This window comes from Lacerta agilis, chromosome 10 (genome assembly GCF_009819535.1).
Source record: "Lacerta agilis isolate rLacAgi1 chromosome 10, rLacAgi1.pri, whole genome shotgun sequence".
Taxonomy (NCBI): Eukaryota; Metazoa; Chordata; class Lepidosauria; order Squamata; family Lacertidae; genus Lacerta; species Lacerta agilis.
In genome coordinates this window covers 19,936,722-19,954,565 of record NC_046321.1, presented here as the reverse complement: position 1 = coordinate 19,954,565, position 17,844 = coordinate 19,936,722, and the positions used below count along the sequence as shown (strand labels likewise).

At 43.5% G+C, this 17,844-nt stretch overlaps 1 protein-coding gene across 7 annotated transcripts in view; it reads left to right on the top strand.

Annotated features, from left to right (window-relative positions):
• Nucleotides 1-17,844, top strand: part of DGKI (diacylglycerol kinase iota) — a 240,820-nt gene that overhangs the window by 100,991 nt on the left and 121,985 nt on the right. For all 7 annotated transcript variants that reach the window (XM_033162115.1, XM_033162118.1, XM_033162117.1 and 4 more), the window contains exons 2-5: nt 5,098-5,206; nt 10,369-10,464; nt 11,445-11,519; nt 16,893-16,949. In XM_033162115.1, coding sequence (XP_033018006.1) covers nt 5,098-5,206; nt 10,369-10,464; nt 11,445-11,519; nt 16,893-16,949 — 337 coding nt within the window. The remainder of the gene's footprint in view (nt 1-5,097; nt 5,207-10,368; nt 10,465-11,444; nt 11,520-16,892; nt 16,950-17,844) is intronic.

Here is a 17,844-nt window from a genome sequence, read left to right as displayed (position 1 = left end):
AATCACCAGATTACTGTGTTTCAGTACATATTCCCAATCCAGAAGTTTTTCAGAGATACACACACACACACACACACACACACACACACACACACCCAAGCTCTGAAACAGGGAACTTGGGAGTAGCAGAGTTTTCACCCTCCAATGTTTCTTTCAAGAAGATGTCAGCATGAGGGTAACACTGGCAGATTCAACCTTATTTCTCTTATTTCCCCCCCTGCAGCACTACTGAGCCCACCCCCCAATTCTGTAGCCTGAAAAGCAATGGATTTGAAGGAGCCTTTGGGTTTTGTTATGTTGAGCCTGTCATGCAATCTCAGCCGGAAGTCTTAAAGTTCAGATTGATTTAGAAAGGTTTCCATAAACAGTCCGGCATTGTTTACCTCCTGATTCAAAACCATAAATCCTTACCTGGCAGATTTACGGAAGTTGTTTCTGGAGAAGCATAGCCAAGCATGCTCTTGGAAAGTACATCATCACCAGATCACCTTTCAAGAGGTCTCAGCCAATGTTGAGGTATTGTTACAAGAAGTTCACCCACTTCTAATCCTGACCTGAAATTGTATCTGAGGTGTGACATAGGACCATCTGTAGCCATTTGTCAGGCGTGTTTACCTTAGCTGGCCATGGTTCATTGATAGTTTATTGTTGGAGGCTGGGTAGACATTTGGATGCCCATGAAATCCAGTTCAGGATTTGATTTTGGATGAGCTGTGGCAAATTAATGCAGACACAGTAATTCATTTAACAATGATTCCGAGAATGATACTGGCTGCAGAATTTACCATGTTAATTATTCACTTTTATTATTTATTATTTCTCTTCCGTTATTCAGTCCCCTAGGGCTGCTAATTAATAGAATTGAATACAGCTCACTTTAGAACAGGGAATGGGGAACCTGTCTAGATACTACAGTACTTCCATCAGTCACAGCCAACAAGGCCAACAGCCAGGAATGATGGGGGTTGGAATCGAGTAATTGATTTTTCTTAAAGGCTTACTGCAATCAATATATAGTAATGGTTTCACCCAATTAAGGGTCATTTTTAGTCATCTAATTAAATTAGTTGTTTGATTAACTCTGCATCTACTTTTAAAGAACTAAAACAATAGTTCTGAATATTTTTAGATGACATATGTACATGTGAAATGGCTCTTCTTAATTAAGTTGCTTAATTAATCAGCCATGACCTGTTAGTCAGTTTAAAAGTTTTGTAGTCAATTACTCTAAAATTGATTAAGGGTTAAAGCCCTGATATAGTCATTATTGTCACAGAGGAAATAAATGCACATTCAAACTCTCTCTAAAATGGCAACAGGTGGAGGGTTTCCATTCTGGTATGTTATTTAAGTATGGTTTGTACAAACCATAGTTTCCTGTATTTGGGTGAAAAGGGAAAAATACTTGCGCCAACCATGACCAGAAATTTTACATCTGCTTCCATCATGAGAGGAAGAGGAGAAGGGAGAGCAAGTAGCAAGCCCACCCACGAATTGATGCAAAAGATTCTCATAATGACCAGTCATAGTTTATTGTTTCATCCAAAGTGGGCTGGTGTGCTAGAACATTGCTAATAAGCAGACATTTCTCCGATATACTGTAGTACGGAAAGCCAGCTGGATGATAATGAGGTGGCAAAGAAATATATTTGGAAATGTGTTATTTAACGAGTGCCCCTTTCTCTCTCAGTCTGGCTTTTCGTGCATGCCCTGGAACTCCTGACCTTTAGTGCTACCTAATTTGAGAGATTTATACAATTTCATAGAATCGTCGGATTGGAAGAGATCCCAAGGACCACCTAGTCCAAGACCCTGTAAGGCAGGAATCATAGCTAAAGAAGCCCTGACAGATGGCCATTTGTAAATAGCTATTGTATTATTGGAATGCTATTGTGAAAGAAAACCTGTTTGTTTTTCTTTTTTTGGGGGGGGGAGGCACTGTTAGAATGCTTGGACCTTATGACATACACTTGGAATGGGGTTCTGTTTGTCAATCACAAGTTCTGCTGCATTGCTTTCTGTTGCCAAGACAGAAGTACTGCTTATTAGCCTTTTCGTTTGCTTGCTTGTTAGAGTGGCAGCTAACGTTTTAATCTAGACAAAGGGTAGCCAACGTGATGCTCTCCAGAAATAATGTTGTTGGGTTTTTTTTTAATAATAATTTTTATTAGTTTTCAATTACAGTAATCCAATAACAGCCTCATTATATCAATGCCAAATTATAATACAATTCCTAATACCAACCATTCAAATACCAAATTATATAAACTCCAGAAATAATGGTGGACTACAATACCCTTCTCAGACCCTGTTTTCCAGGGACGTCCCCTGATTTAGAGAAGCCATCCCAGTTTCTGATTTGATCCTGGAATGTCCCACTTTTCCTTAGGATTGTCCCTATTTTCATCAGAGAAATGTTGGAGGGTATGGAGTTATCCAACCCCCCAGCTGTCTGAAGGCAATCCTGTATAGGGAAGGGTCCCCCCCTAATGTTTTATTATGTTTTTATATATGTTGGAAGCTGCCCAGAATGGCTGGGGCAACCCAGTAAGATGTGTGGGGGTATAAATAGTAAAATTATCATTATGGAATGGGACGTCCCTGTTTTCATGGGAGAAATATTGGAGGGTATGCCATCGGTCCTAGCCAGCATGAGCAATGCTCAGACATGAGGGGACTTGTAGTCCAGCAACGTATCTTGAGGGCACTGTGTTCGTCACCCCGTTTTAAACAAATGGAACTGAGAGGGAGTCATATGTCCCCATTAAGAGAAATGACATATGTTTGACCTTGGTTGTTTGAAACAAGAAAGCAAAGAAGAGAAGAGAAGCATGAGGCTTTTGCACAGCAAGGGGATGAAATCTGCTTCAGTTGGCACCATGAAAGAAAAGGGAGAGTTTATTTATTTGTAGATATATTTATATACAGGCAGCGACCATTTTGTGAGGGGGTTCTGTTCCGGGCCCCTACACACATTGGCAGGGCACACATAAGCCCACCCCCTCCCGCCCTATTCTGCTCCCGCCTCACCCCTTTCTGCCCCCATTCCCACTCTTCTGGGTCCCAAAGGACCTGGGCGTCAGTGGTCAAGCGTCAATTAGACATGCCTAAAATGGCTACCACCTGTATCACCCTTTGTACCCCATTTTAAAGCAGGGTTGGGAAACCTAAGACTCGGAAGTCAAATGTAGCCCCCCAGGCCTTGCTACCTGGCCCACAGGGCCTAGGCACTCCTGTCACAGCCCTCACTGGCCTGATTCTGCACACTCCTTTTTACCTGGCTGGAGAGTGTCCTTTAACTGTCTTGCATGCCTGGAAGGAGAGTGTTGTGTGGGCTCGGAAAGGCTGATCATGAGGCAATGTAACCTTTGGACTGAAAAATGTTTCCAGACCTTGTTTTAAAATATTTGCCGTGGTGGTGGTGGGGTGGGGTGCCTTTTAGACTCTGCTTCAGGCAGCACTGACAAGAGAAATATGTTGGGTGGGTATCCTCTCCCCCTGCTTGTTTAGAATGGTCCAATGAACACAGGGAGACTCAATTTGGATAAGTGCAAAAATTAACTGCAACTGTTAATTAACTGTAAATTAACTGTTCATGTAACTGTTTGCTGGTCCATTCTGCGTGTGCGCATAGTGTTCTGTGCAAGAAGGATACCCCCTTCCTCCTGCTGCTATTACTTCTGCCTCTCCCTGTACACTCCTCATGTGCTAGTTGCACATTTCAGGGCCAATTCATAATGTATAAATTGGCTCTGTCTGCCCTCTCTTGGTGAGTGCAATCTCAGAGCTTGCTTGTGTCTTTTTTTTTTTCTTCTAAAAAAAAACATTTTTAAAAATTGATTTCCCAGTTACTTGCAACCAAAAGGATAATTCAAAACCATCCATTGTAATGGGAAGGCAACGTTGTTATTAGACAGCGAAGGATCCGTCTTACGCAGTTGGACTTAAAGAATTGTTTCAACAGCGGAGAGAAGGGCATTTTGTACTGTGCACATCAGGTACACATTAATTCTGCTTTGGCACAGTGGGAGGGATTCAGCACAGGGCTAAGGAGATACCTCCATCAGTGTAAGGTTTTCTGCTTTCCTGATGGAACAAGCTCTCCCCTCCCCTCCCCTGTTCTGAAGGTTCTCCTGACTGAGCCCGTTTGGGGTGCAGGTAGAGGATGGTGGGGTGGGGTAGGGTGGGATGAGGGAAGCCTGGTTGCATTAGTAGAAGTCCTTGCATGGGCTTCCACTAGCAGTACAAGACTGCCAACTACATATTCTAGATCAGAATAGCATTCCAGATGTTGTTGGACTACAACTCCCATTATCCCGGACCATTGGCTGTGTTGGCTGGGGCTCGGAAGGGAGTTGGAGTCCAACAGCATCATCAGAGTATCATGTTGGCAACCCCTGTGTTAGACGTACATCATTACAATACATAAATAGAACAGGATGGGTGCAGAGATACAGAGAGTGAACAATGTGAACGTGCTGAATGTCCACAAGAGAGGTTAGAGGTTGAGGCTGCAGTTACTGGCCTTGGGATTGTTTGGCATTCCACCCTAGCTATGTTGGAAGTGCCTTTGGGTGATGCTCCACCCAACAGCATTTGTAGCATTTTCAGGAAGTCACATTTATCTCTTTTGAGCCAAGGGAAGTAGAAAATGTTTCAGGTTCATATTGTGGGTGAGCTGGAACACCAGCCTAGCTAAAGTTATATGCGTCTCTGTGTATCTTTATATTTAAATGCACACATTGTGTTATGTGTGTTCATTGTATATTGTTCATTGTTATTTGGATTGATCTGGGATTTTCCCAGAGTGGATGGAAGCAGGTCCAGATCACTGATACATTAGTACATCAGGAGCTCTCCACCCCCACCCAACCACCATTCACAGATATTGAATGTATGGAAAGGGTTGAGCAGTGCTGTATGCAGAAGGAAGACACACAGAATCCATTAGGTCATTACCTACACTGTTTGTGGAACAATGAAATATTCAACTGTACATCCCTTGGTTTCCTATGTATAGACTAATAAGGCTAAAATGAAATAATCGGGAATTAGAGCTTCAGCCATTCCTTCCTTCCTTCTTTTTTCTTCTTGCAGGAAAGCAATTTCCAGATCCGGCCTTCAGCATTTGGCTCCTGTTCAAAACCTCAACATTGCCATCACCAACGGCCCAGTGAAGGAGCTCAGAATGGCACTAGAATGGAGTGTAGGTGTTTCTTTTTTGTTCTGGATATTTAGTACTGTTATGGCCTTTGTGCAAATAATAGCCTGGTTGACATTTCTAGTAGACAGAGTTCAAATAACTGTAGGTTGGCGTTTGAATGATTGAAGACTGTCAAGAGTGTTGCATGGCAAGAAACCCCTAGAATTTCTTCTTTATGTAGACATGGTATGAAAGAAGAGCTGAGTTAGTCTCCCTTCTTTCCCGATACCTTTGCATTTCGGAGGCAGGTAGGGGCAGCTTTTGTCCAGTCACAGCTACTCTAAGATCTTGGATACCTATTTTTTTTTTCTATTGGCAATCACTTCTCCACCAAGGAAGACCCTCACAAAAGACTTAAAATGAACCAACAATAGTCTTCTGTGGGCCAAGGGTGTGTCCCTGTAACCTTCTCTTTGAATTTTCACACATTATATATTGTGCAGATGCCCCATTTTAAGCAGGACACCCTGGACTGACAAAAGCACAGGACCAAAAGATGGGTGTTTTTACATCCTGCCCTGTGGTGCGAGTCAGGACCAAAAAACAAAAGCAGACCTACCTTGCCCCCACACATTGCCACTCTTCTTCCTCCTTCCGTCACAACACTTCTGGAGGCTGTCTTCTGGAGTTACGCTGGTGTCAGTGTCGGTTGGGCTGGCCGCACTGGCTTCACCTGAGGATGTGCCAGCTTTGCCAGTCTCCCCCAAGGCTGCAGTGGCTTCACCCCAGGCCATGACTGCGTTGGTCAAGGCTGCACCACCGGCAGTGGCAGAGGTGATGGGTTGGTGGGCAATGGCAGCTGGTGAGTGGTCAGGAGAGGGGGCAGTGGGGGAGGGAGTGGACAGGTGGCAGCGAGTGGGTGCTTGAGGGAGGGGGTGAACAGGTGGGCAGTAGCGGAGGCGGGTGCAAGCAGGCGGATGTTGGGGGTGGTGGGATGGTGCAGGGTGTGTGTGCCAATTTGCTCTCCCAAAATGTTGGAGGGGATTGGACCGGCTTAAAGCACAGTTAGGTCATTCTTTTATTCTGTTCAGATCAAAGCAGGAAAGGCATGAAAAAGTAGTACTTCATAATAAATTACAGGACACATGCAGGATACGGATTGGGTCTCTAACATAGTGTGTACACCGTTTTCCAAACCAGCAGTGAGAGTGAACTGAATGCAGAATAAACGGGAGTGCGCACACTGTCTTTGTCTAATTGTCTAGATCTGCTTTCCTAAATGTGAGTAATTGCTGTGACCTGATTCATTAACTAAAATGAGAGAGAGAGTATCCGTGTGATGTAATTGTTACAGTGTATTGAACCAAGACCTGGAACACCAGGGTTTAAATCTTCCCTCCACCATGAAGCTCCCTGGGTGCCCTTGGGCCCATTGCCATCTCTCAACCTGACCTACCTCACAGCATTGCTGTTAGCATAAAATGGGGAATGGGGAGGTGTGCCAGATTGAACTCCTGGGAGGGAAGGTGAGATAAATATAACATTTTAAAAGCCTGGAACAGTCTGGCTTATCCTAGAATGAATGAAGAGAACCTTGCTCACAGGCTTAGCTTCATAATCTTGGGTTCTACAAGGACTAGAGGCTGTTTTTAAACAAGAAAGCTATATATCTGGGGAATATGGCTTATTCAGATAGGGGGAAACTGTAACATCCCTCCTGGATGTCAATTGGTGGAAGAAGTAAAGGTAAACTTGCCTCTCTCTGCTGTCTTTGCCACTCAGGTGAATATTGCGATTGATATTCTGACTGAGGGGTCACTCTTGGCTGATCACAGGGATCATGACAGGATATAAGGAAATACGGCAGTCTCTAAGTTTAAGCATTGATAGGTCTGTTGGCTGAAAAAAATAGCACAATTTAAATTGTACCTTCAGTGGCCTAGGAAGCTATATTTGACTGTGGAGGACCAACTTAATAGGCTCTTGACCAAGCTTCCTTTTGCGTTTTCCCCTGTGGGAATGGTGGTGTAATTTACAAGGGCAATTGAGAATCCAGTGCTCTCACCCTTTCAAGGACGTCTACATGAAGAGAAACGAGGTGTCTTCCCAACTGGATTGTAGAAATAGGCCAGGCTTACCTTTAGAAAAAAAAACCTACATTTAGGGATGTAATGAAGAAACTATATGCACTAGAATAGGGAAAGGCAGAAAGACTCTTTTCAATGTAAATATTGTTTTAAATCTCTTTAAAACTAGATTTGATGGCCTGGTTGCAATAAGTTTTTTTTCTCCCTCTGACACCCTCCCCTTCTATATATAGTTTAAATAATGTTGTTTTGGAAAAAGCAACTTCACAGAGCGGGTGGCGCTGTGGTCTAAACCACAGAGCCTAGGGCTTGCCGATCGGAAGGTCGGCGGTTCGAATCCCCATGACAGGGTGAGCTCCCATTGTTCAGTCCCAGCTCCTGCCAACCTAGCAGTTTGAAAGCACATCAAAATTCAAGTAGATAGATAGGTACCGCTCCGGTGGGAAGGTAAACGGCGTTTCCGTGCACTGCTCTGGTTCGCCAGAAGCAGCTTAGTCATGCTGGCCACATGGCCACAGCTGTCTGCTGACAAACGCTGGCTCCCTCAGCCTATAGAGTGAGATGAGCGCCACAACCTCAGAGGTGTCTGCGACTGGACTTAACGGTCAGGGGTACCTTTACCTTTACCTCACAGAGCAAGTTAAAGGATTTAGTGAAATAGAGTAAGAAATTGTCCTTTTTCCTCACTGGTCTGCCTCATTTCTTTAATGAGCTACTTTTATAGTAAGAGAAATTCCTCTTTCAGCACACTGAAACTATCAGTATATTGAAAGTGGTTTAAAAAGACACAAAGATGTGCAGTTAATTGAAAGTAATCTGCTGTTGGACACCCTCTGGTTGGAAAGCAACAATATTGCTCGTGACTTTTTTCTTTTTTCTTTTTGCAGCGCAGAAGCCAAAGTATTAGGCATGATCAATGCATTTTGTATCATGCTGCAGTTCTGGATTCCCTTTGCTTAAAGCAGAACATCATAAATGTTCTGTTTGAAATTAAGCTGGTATTATGGCAGGAAGGAAGCTGGAGTCCCCTTTAAGCTCCATTATTATTATTCTGGGTTATGATGGTTTGAAAATAAATATCCTCAGCTTAATATTAGTTAGTTATAGCTCACTCCCCCCCCATCTTGGAATCTACCTGGGAACATGTAATTCCAAGGTGGTCCCCCATCCTGCCATTGACCCACCCCAGGTCTGTATGGCTGCAGCATTGTGGTGGCTTCATGTGTCTTCAGACCATACCCTGGGACCAAGGTTCCAAAGAAAGCTCAGGTGACCATGGAATGTTCTTCAGAGACACAGTGTAGGCACCTTCTCCCTCACCAGCCAAAAGGAATCCAGAAGCCACCATCTATAGATCATCCTTCTCTAGCCTGGTGCCCTCCAGATGTTTGGGGCTAAAACTCCAAACGTTCTAGCAAGGATGTTCCAAAATGTCTGGAGGGCACCAGGCTAGAGAAGGGGGGGGGAGCCAGTCTATAGATGCACACAAAAATCTTGAAGCACAGACTTGCTGGAGGCGCCACCTGTCAAATGTGAAGAATGAAAGCCTTAACTGCTTCTGACCATTAGCAATCCCCATAGCACATTTCAAAAAAGTACCATGTAATGCCTTTGGCAAATAATGTCTACCCATGAATTCAACCCTACATTCAGATTTTATACATGGTTGTGGCATTTCATGCTTTCCGATCTGCCTTTTGGGTCTGCAAAGATGGGAAAGTTTGAACTAAAATGTCTCTTTCCTCTTGGATTTTATTATAAATAGTGGGTTTTGTGGTCCTAAAAGCAAGTAATGGATAGTTATCAGATAAAAACTAGTAGACATATTTGATACATTCCTTATGACTAGCACAATTGGTTGGTGTCTTCCTTCTGTTTGAGCAGGACAGGCAATGATGCTCTCTGGGCCTTCTGGGATGCAGAGTGGGACAAACAGAAAGTGAGACCATGAATGCTGGAATGATTGATGTATATATATTATACCTAGTGCTGTGCTGAAAAATCTCCTCCTCCCTTCTTCTTCTTCTTCTTCTTCTTCTTCTTCTTCTTCTTCTTCTATCATTTTCCATCAGTTGATGAGGAAAGCAATTGCATTCAAACATAATCAAAGTGAATCAATTTTTTGGTGAAATTCTCATAGATGGGTGCAGGATTTTTGTCATAATTACCTTACTTACCTTTGATGTGCTCAAAGGGTGTTTGTGAATCTTCTTTCATTCATTGTGAATCTTCCATTCATTCAACACACCATTTCACCCAAAGACTCTGCAGCCTTCACGGGTGTCTATGCTTCAATTAAAGCCTAGAGGAAGACATCATGATGCATCATGGCTGCAAAGTGCAGAAGAAATGTTTCCTGGAAAGAAAAAAGCACATGTTGCCCCTGGCCACCTGGCAACAAGAAGTAAACTTAGCCTCACACACAGAACAATCCTAAAGATATTCTGTGGTGAACTGAGAATGAAGTGGGAAAATGAAGTTCTGTTTAGCGGGGAAGAAAAACTTTGAGAAATTGGAATATGCAATATGAATGTGTCAAAGGATGTTGGGCAGAGGGAACGATCTGTTGATAGTTCCAAAGTTATGCTTCATAAAGAGAAGTGGGGAATGTGTTAAATAAAAGAACACTGGGCTTTTTCCACACTGGTAGTCCAGACACGAACCTTGTGCATGGAACATAGTTTTCACCCTTGTGGATGGAATATGGCTTTCAATGCGTCTTGAATGTTTTATATTTTTGAGGGGGGGGGAGGTGTGCTTTTTGGTTGTCACTTCAGCTTTTTTGCATTTTGAAAAGCAGATTGAGAAATGTAATAAAACGATCAAGCAAATATCAAAAAATCCCCAAACTGCATCAGACTTACAGCTGATCTTGATAAAGTAAGGGAGACTCCTGTATTTTAATATGCTTTTCAATGTCTATCCACAAGTAAGAACCATTGAGTCCAAGAGGGCTTACTTCCAGGTAAGTATGCATCAGGGAGAATCTGGTCTATAATTTGAAGGCAGTTCCTTAAATGTTCACTTTGGGTCTTCTTGCAATTAAACGTTACTAATAATGACTATACAGAAGGTTGCTTTTCCCCATCCCTCTGAGTAGCTAACTGAATGAATGAAAAAACATTTTCATTTTCTCAGGAAAATGCAGTGAATGGCGAACATCTCTGGCTAGAGACAAATGTTTCTGGGGACCTGTGCTACCTGGGGGAGGAGAGCTGCCAGGTCAAGTTCTCTGTAAGTGTTCCTTTTTCTCCCATAATTTCCACACCAGTGTTCATATGGCCCTAGGTGTGTGAACAGACTCAGGGATGGATGGGTACACCCATTCAAGTATTCAGTGAATGTATATAGTTGAGGGACAGGGCAAAGCCTGCTGTATTGACACTGCTCCCTTCTTATGTGTTCACTGAATGCACAGAGGAATAACGGCATAATTGTTTTATGTATGATCTGCATGATCCCTGTGCATACAGTAGGAAACTCTTTGTATAACACCACCTCCTTCAACATGCTTTGGATTACAAGCCTGGGAAGCAGCACCCAGCTGTGCGGGAATCACTCTTGCTGGCTGAAAGGGGCTGTTTTGACAAGGCATTCCCTGCAAGGAACATGCTGGTGAATCAGCAGGCAGACGGAACCCCAGAGATGTCAGCTGATGGGCAGGCGGGTGTGGTTTTGGGAGCGGGGATGCCAGTACAGTGCAAACACACCAGCAGGAGTGCCAGATTGGCTCTGCTGGTGTATTTGCACTGCACTGACCTCCCCACCACTTTGCCTCTTCCCTTCTCTCTCCTATTAAGCAACAGAGACCCACCTGTTGGGAAGCTAGTCTAGCAGCTCCATCCCATTTTCCAAGCTACTCCTGCCTGTATACTCTCTTTGAGCAAGCTGCTTTCTAACCACCAATTGAAACCTTTTACTATTTGTTCCAAACATCTTGGCAATTCAAGGTTTACGAGTGCTTTTATTTATAACCCGCATGTTTCTTGCCTAACTACTGAGTAAGTCGCCTTTGGAAGTGGATAGACAGGGTAGAAGTTTATTATTTTGACAACAAAGCACATTGTCCAATTGCATACTGTCAACCAGGAGCAGAAAATCTTGAATGCATGACAAGAACGAAAGTGGGAGGGAGCGTGGAAGAGCAAGAAAATGTTCACACCATATTACCTCCTCCTATATTGATGAGCATATGGGTACTATATATATTTCAGAAATCAGCTCTTCGAAGAAAATGTGCTGCTTGTAAGATTGTCGTCCACAATGCATGCATGGAACAGTTAGATAAGGTAAGATGGTGCCACCTGCTGGGATATTTGTGCCAAGGAACAAGCTTAGGCAAAAGTCCCTGTTATTTACTTGCATAATGGTACTATTTCGACCTGTAAGGCCAATGCCAGGTCTTTTCACCATAGCAATAATTCTCCATCCATCATAAACTACCCCTGCCCCTGCAAAAATAAAATAAAATAAAATAAAATGTGAATAATCTTTTAGTAGTGATGAATTGTAGAAGAGCAGCCATACTTGTTTGCAGGGGAAAGCAAAGTCTCCAGGACCCTGCAGCATTTGTTACCCGAATGTTTTTGTTGTTCACAAATGCACTGAATGCAATATGTTCCACAAATTAAATGATTGGCTTTTCTACTGCCCAAAGGGCTCTCTGATATTATTTTACGTCTGCAAGTTTTAGTGTTACCCAGAAATCCTCACTGGGTAGAATCGGGATGGACAGATTATGCTAGAGTCAGATTTTCTTTTTGGTGGCTTTTCTTTTTGGTCATGTGTGCTTCATTTTCCGAGTCCAGGAGGAAGTGGATTGGTATCCATGTAGGAAAGCCATTTCGTAAGGAATCCTATGAATCCAAAGGGGTGCATCTGCATTACTTTCTTGCACCAAGAGCAAAGAGACCCCTGGCATTTTATACACCCATACACAATCAGCATAAAGACCCACCAATATGAAAATGTACTTGTAATTCACAACCCCTGCAATAAACATTAATAATACTAGGACAATGAAAAATAATGCTATGGAACAACCAATTTTAGTTTCAGGGCTATTTTTCGTTGTCATATCTGTCATTTTCTGGAGTACATTACAAGTATATTTTCATATTTCAAGGTCTGTTTGCTCTTCTTGTTTGATACATAGGGACCCTTATTGTGTATATTCATTCCGCCGCACCTTAACACGTTCACTGTAGCATAAGCTTTTGTGGTCTGGTGATGACCTTGGCCACATTCACAACATTCATCTAAAACACCAGAGTTCTCTGGGGAAAGGAATTGGTTGTTAAACTACTCTGTAAATAGTAGCTCTGGGAGTAGGGTTGCCATATTTTGAAGAGCAAAAAAGACAACACATTTGCCGGCTTCTACTTTTAACTACGGATCGCTATGACGACTATCGTTTTAAATACCACTACTATATGTAGGCTCTAGAAGCTGTGATATATTGCTAGTAGCAGTGTTCTTAACTTTCAACAAAATAATAATAATAATTAATAAACATATTGCTCACTCACTTGCCACATGAAAGTATTTGGGCAGATGTTCACATCTTTGTGAACATAAGCGTGCACAGAACAATTAAACTGTTTAACATGTACATATGGACTCTCCTTAAGGGCAGGGGAATGTTAACTCTTGTCCTCCCTGACTTATTCTCCAAGATCTTATAGCAGAGTCAGCATCATTTTAGTTCAGCCACAAGAGAAGGGAATTCTAGAGTATGAAGCTAGTTTAAAGATGCTGCTCTGTTGTGATTCTCTGCTGCTAACTAGCTTAGCCGGGTGCCTTAGATCTGAGTCTTATGCACTAGAAATTGTTTTCTTGGGTTACTGTAAACAAAAACAACAAACAAAAAAAACCCAGGCATTTTGCCAAATTAAAACAATCGCCCAGGAAGAAATTTTAATCCTGAAAAAGAGGACACATGCCAACCCTATCTGGGAGGGAAATAGGAGTCTCCTGACAACTCCTAGCACAGACTTCATACAACTTGACCCTCCAGATGTTTTTGGCCTACAACTCCCATGATCCCTAACTAGCAGGACCAGTGCTCAGGGATGATGGGAATTGTAATCTCAAAACATCTGGAGGGCCGAGTTTGAGGAAGCTTGGTCCTAGCACCCTTAACCAGTGGCGGAGGGACCCTCTCCGGCACCCGGGGCGGCACAGCCCATATGGACTGCGCATGTGCTGCATCCCGTGCATGCGCATTCCATACGGAATGCCGCACATGTGCACTCCGTAGGGCCACTGCCCGCGTGAGGTGGCCGTACGGGCTGCCGCTTGCACGGCGGCATCCCATACGGACTGCGCATGTGCGGTGACCATACGGGATGCCACTCACGCACGGCGGCCATATGGGCTGCCGCTTGCATGGTGACCATGTGCCCTTGGCAGCTCTACAGCTGGGGGGAGGCAGGGGCCATCTTGCCACCCCTCCCAGAGTAGAAACAACAACAGACAGTCACGGTATCTGTACCTCAGAAAAAATACAAAACCGTGTATATCACTGGAAGAATTGCATAAATATGAAACTAAACTGACAATATCATAATGCAAAGGGCATTTATAAATATTTCATTAGAGGCAAACCTATATATGCTTTAAATCATCAAAGTGCTAGTACTAAGTGCAATTTACAAAGTGCAAAAATACACTCCCATCCTTCCAATAGCTGAGTTATGTTTTCTTTCTTTGTTCTGATTTGATGAAAAGTCCAGACCTTGAAGAAACCGTTGGTGAAACGGGAAGTTTGAAGCTAGCCACCCATCAGGAGAACACACCCACATGTTGGAGGGATTCTGAATAACCTTCCCCAACAGTGTGAGGATGGACCTACGCGTCTGATAGACATTTGCTATACCATCTTCATCATTATATTGAACATTATATGGCACTTTGTATTTTTGCACTTTGTAAATTGCACTTTGTACTAGCACTTTGATGATTTAAAGCATATATAGGTTTGCCTCTGATGAAATATTTATAAATGCCCTTTGCATTATGATATTGTCAGTTTAGTTTCATATTTATGCAACCCCTCCCAGAGTGGCAGTCAGGGCAGACCGCCCCCCTCTGCCCCCCTTCCTATGTCCCTGCTCTTAACAGACTACAGCGCTCAGAATTCTTTGGGGGAAGCCATGGCTGTTTAAAGTGGTATGACATTGCTTTAAATGTATGATGTGAATGTGGCCCTACTCTGATGCATAAATCAAACTTGGCGTATATGCGTGTAACATCAAAATACACATGATTTCTTTTTTCTGTTACTGTGCAGATCAGGGGAAGCATTAGAGGGCAGCAGAGCAGGAGGTTCTAAAATGAAATGCTGGTTGAATTTTCTTGCTGACCTTTACCGGGAATTATAATCATTTCCTCCTACAAGTTCAGTACTGATGACATCTAGCGTAAATCCACATGCCGCCAGACAGAAAAGATTCTGAAATAGCCAGGTTAGTTAGTTTATAAAGGAAAGAAACCCCAAGGTCAATCCAGCATATAAATCTGCCTCAAACTTTATCTTGTGGCAGTGGCTAATCCATTGGCTGGCTCAATGCCCAGCATCTAGGATGAATTTTAAACAATACGATTACAATTTAGATAGCTTTCCTATCTTGGCAAGATCTATAGATGGGTCAAAAGCTTAATGGTAGCATCTGAGGCAGCTTAACGGCCTGGAGTGGGGAGCGCTGACATGCATTCTCCAGGCCATATGTAGGTCAAGAGTACTTGTATATTTTGCTTGGTCACAGAATCTCAACTTCCATTTTAAGAAACAAGCAAGCAAGCAAGCAAAAGTGACTCTCTAGGCTTCAGGGTTGCAGAAACAGGGTTATACCCAGACTTTGCTCCCGTGGGCAGGAATGTCACACAGAATGAACAATTGAAGGTGGAGAGACTGTGTCCTTCCAGATGTCACAGAGTCATAGAATTATAGAGTTGGAAGGGACCGTGAGGATCATCTAGTCCAACCCCTACAATGTCATTGGACTCCAACTCCCATCAGCCCCAGCCAGCATGACCAACCGTCAGAGATGATGGCAGTTGTACAACAACTCTGATTTGCAATATCTAGTTCTGGCTTTGGTGTCGTGCAGGATGTACAACATATTCATATTGAAATAAAAGCACCCACCAGAAACCACAATTTTCCTCTACACTATATGCTTTGGAAGAATGTGTCTTTCTAATGATTTCCAGCAGTATGCTCAATATGCCACTGTAAGAGACACAAGTACCTCAGACGCCTGAGTTTTATGTTTATTTTCCAGGCGTTTTGCTGACATTAGTGTTTGAATTCTGACACTATATATGCACGTCTGTCACTATCAAGAGGGGATGAATGTTGTTCACGGAAATTATTTATGAATTGTTAAATGCCTCAGCATAAAAACTTAGCTAGCAAACTAACCATAGCCTTCCTTATATGCATTTAGTCATGCAGAGGTGCTGTTTTTATTGTCCATAATGCAAAGCACAACATGTTTAAGAGGTTTTTTTTTTTGGGGGGAAGCATGAACTGTAATGAGCATTTAAAGAGAAGGGGGCAAGAATCAGAGGTAGAAGAACTGCTTTGCATCCAGAAAGTCCCAGGTTCAGTCCCCAGCATCTCCAGGTAGGGCTGGGAAAGACCCCAGCCTGAAATTCTGGAGCAGTGGGGAGTATATGAAGTGATAGAGGAGGAGTAGTACCTCTGGTGGGGAACACACCACCCTCCTTTAGGGACTTCCTTTGCATGTGAAGACAGGCTCTAGTAGATTGAGTGGACAAGACCAATAGTGGGCCCAGTAGCCAGGAAGTTGGTTTCTGTATGTGCCATAGAGGGAAGTGAGGGGCCAATGGGGCTGATCAACCTGGGAAGGTAGCCCATCTTGGAGAAGGAAGACTCTAGTCCTAAACCTCTGCCGCCTTGTGAGATATCTTCGAGAGAAGAAAAGGCTAAGGAGTGAACCCCACAAAAATCCAGAGTGGAATCCCTAAGACGGAGGGATGGCGTCTTGTATGCCTCCTTCCCCCAACTCCTGCAGCCAGGCTGGTGCCAAACATATTGCTCTGCACACACACAACTGCACACCCTGCGCCGAAGCAGCCATGTAGCAGCACAGCATGGACGCCTTGCTAGATTTTTGCAGCTGCTGGGCAGGTGATCCGATGGATTCCTCCAGCAATCCTGCTGGATTGGCTAAGGCACCTTGTGGCTTGCTAGAAAATGGGGCAGCTGTTTTGTGGTGACACTGGGCCCCTACTCCAAGGACCAGGTCCAGAACAAGCATATCACCTGTATCCCCGCCAGTCAGCTGCCCAGTCCTAGAGATCCATTGCCATTCAATGTGGACAATACTGAGTCTGTACTATACTGAGCCTGGAACTATAGGAACACAGGAAGTGGCTTAGGAAGGCAGACCACCGGTCCACCTAGCTTAGTACTGTCTACAATATCTGGAAGAGGTTCTAAAGGGTTTCAGGCAGCCCTACTGGAAGATGTCACTAGGGATCAAACCTAGGACTTTCTGCATTCAAAGTGGATGCTCTACAACTAAGTTACAGCCCTTTACCACCTCTTTTGGGTGCTTGGGAGGGGTGGCCTGTTTCATCATGGGGATAGGCCTGCCATTATTACTCCCATCTGCTTGCTTCCCACCTGGCAGATTAACTTTCGTTGCAAGCCAACTTTCCGAGAAGGCGGCTCTAGATCTCCCAGAGAGGTGAGTGGTTTGTGAACGTTACCTGTGAGTCTCTTTGCGGGATTGTGGCCCATAAGCAGCTGCTCCGTTCTTGGGGGGAGGGATACTTTCAGATCCAGTGGAGCTTTGGAAACTGCTCCTCTGCTTTCCAGTTTCTCCTGCTGCTCAGCCTGCCAGGCTGCAAACCAGAGAGTGTTCATATGCCTTTAAATCCTAAAATCAGCAGACAAGCGCTGCCTTTCGCCTCCCTGGTTCTGCTGTGCATCCTCTCCTTCATCTCTTGTGACATGCAGGACTTTAGGAATGCCACATGGGAGGTGGAGATATTTGGTGGGGTTGAAGAAAGGAGACAGAGGAAGCACAGCAGAAGAATGAATACAAAATGTCAAAGTTGCATGTGACATGGTTCAAGTGGGCTTCTTCAGGGCCCCCCGAATCACTTTAAAAGGCAGTTTTGCTTCTGTCTGGGATAAGTATTAGACCTCGATTTGATTTTGGTTTATTCTATTTCTCTGCCACTTTCCCAAAAGCAGCTTATGAGCAACAAATAATAATGATATAATAAAGCATAATAGAGCATCACAAATACAGCACAAATCATACAGGATAATTAACAACTCATCAGTGAAACAGTTACGATGTGTAAAACACTGTTAACAAAGCAACAACTGAATAATAAGCCCAAACATTCCCATTAAAGCAGAAGTTATTATATGATTAACAAACCAATGCAGCATTTATAATCTATAAAACAAAATAAACAACTTGAAGACAATAGCAACCAAAAAATAAACTAAGCACTGTTAAGCTTATACACTGTTGCACCGGCAATGAAAACGACGTGACAACAGGATGGTACCCACGGGAAGGCAACCTTGAGCCACGCTTGAGGGCTCCCTTTTATTAACAATCTCAC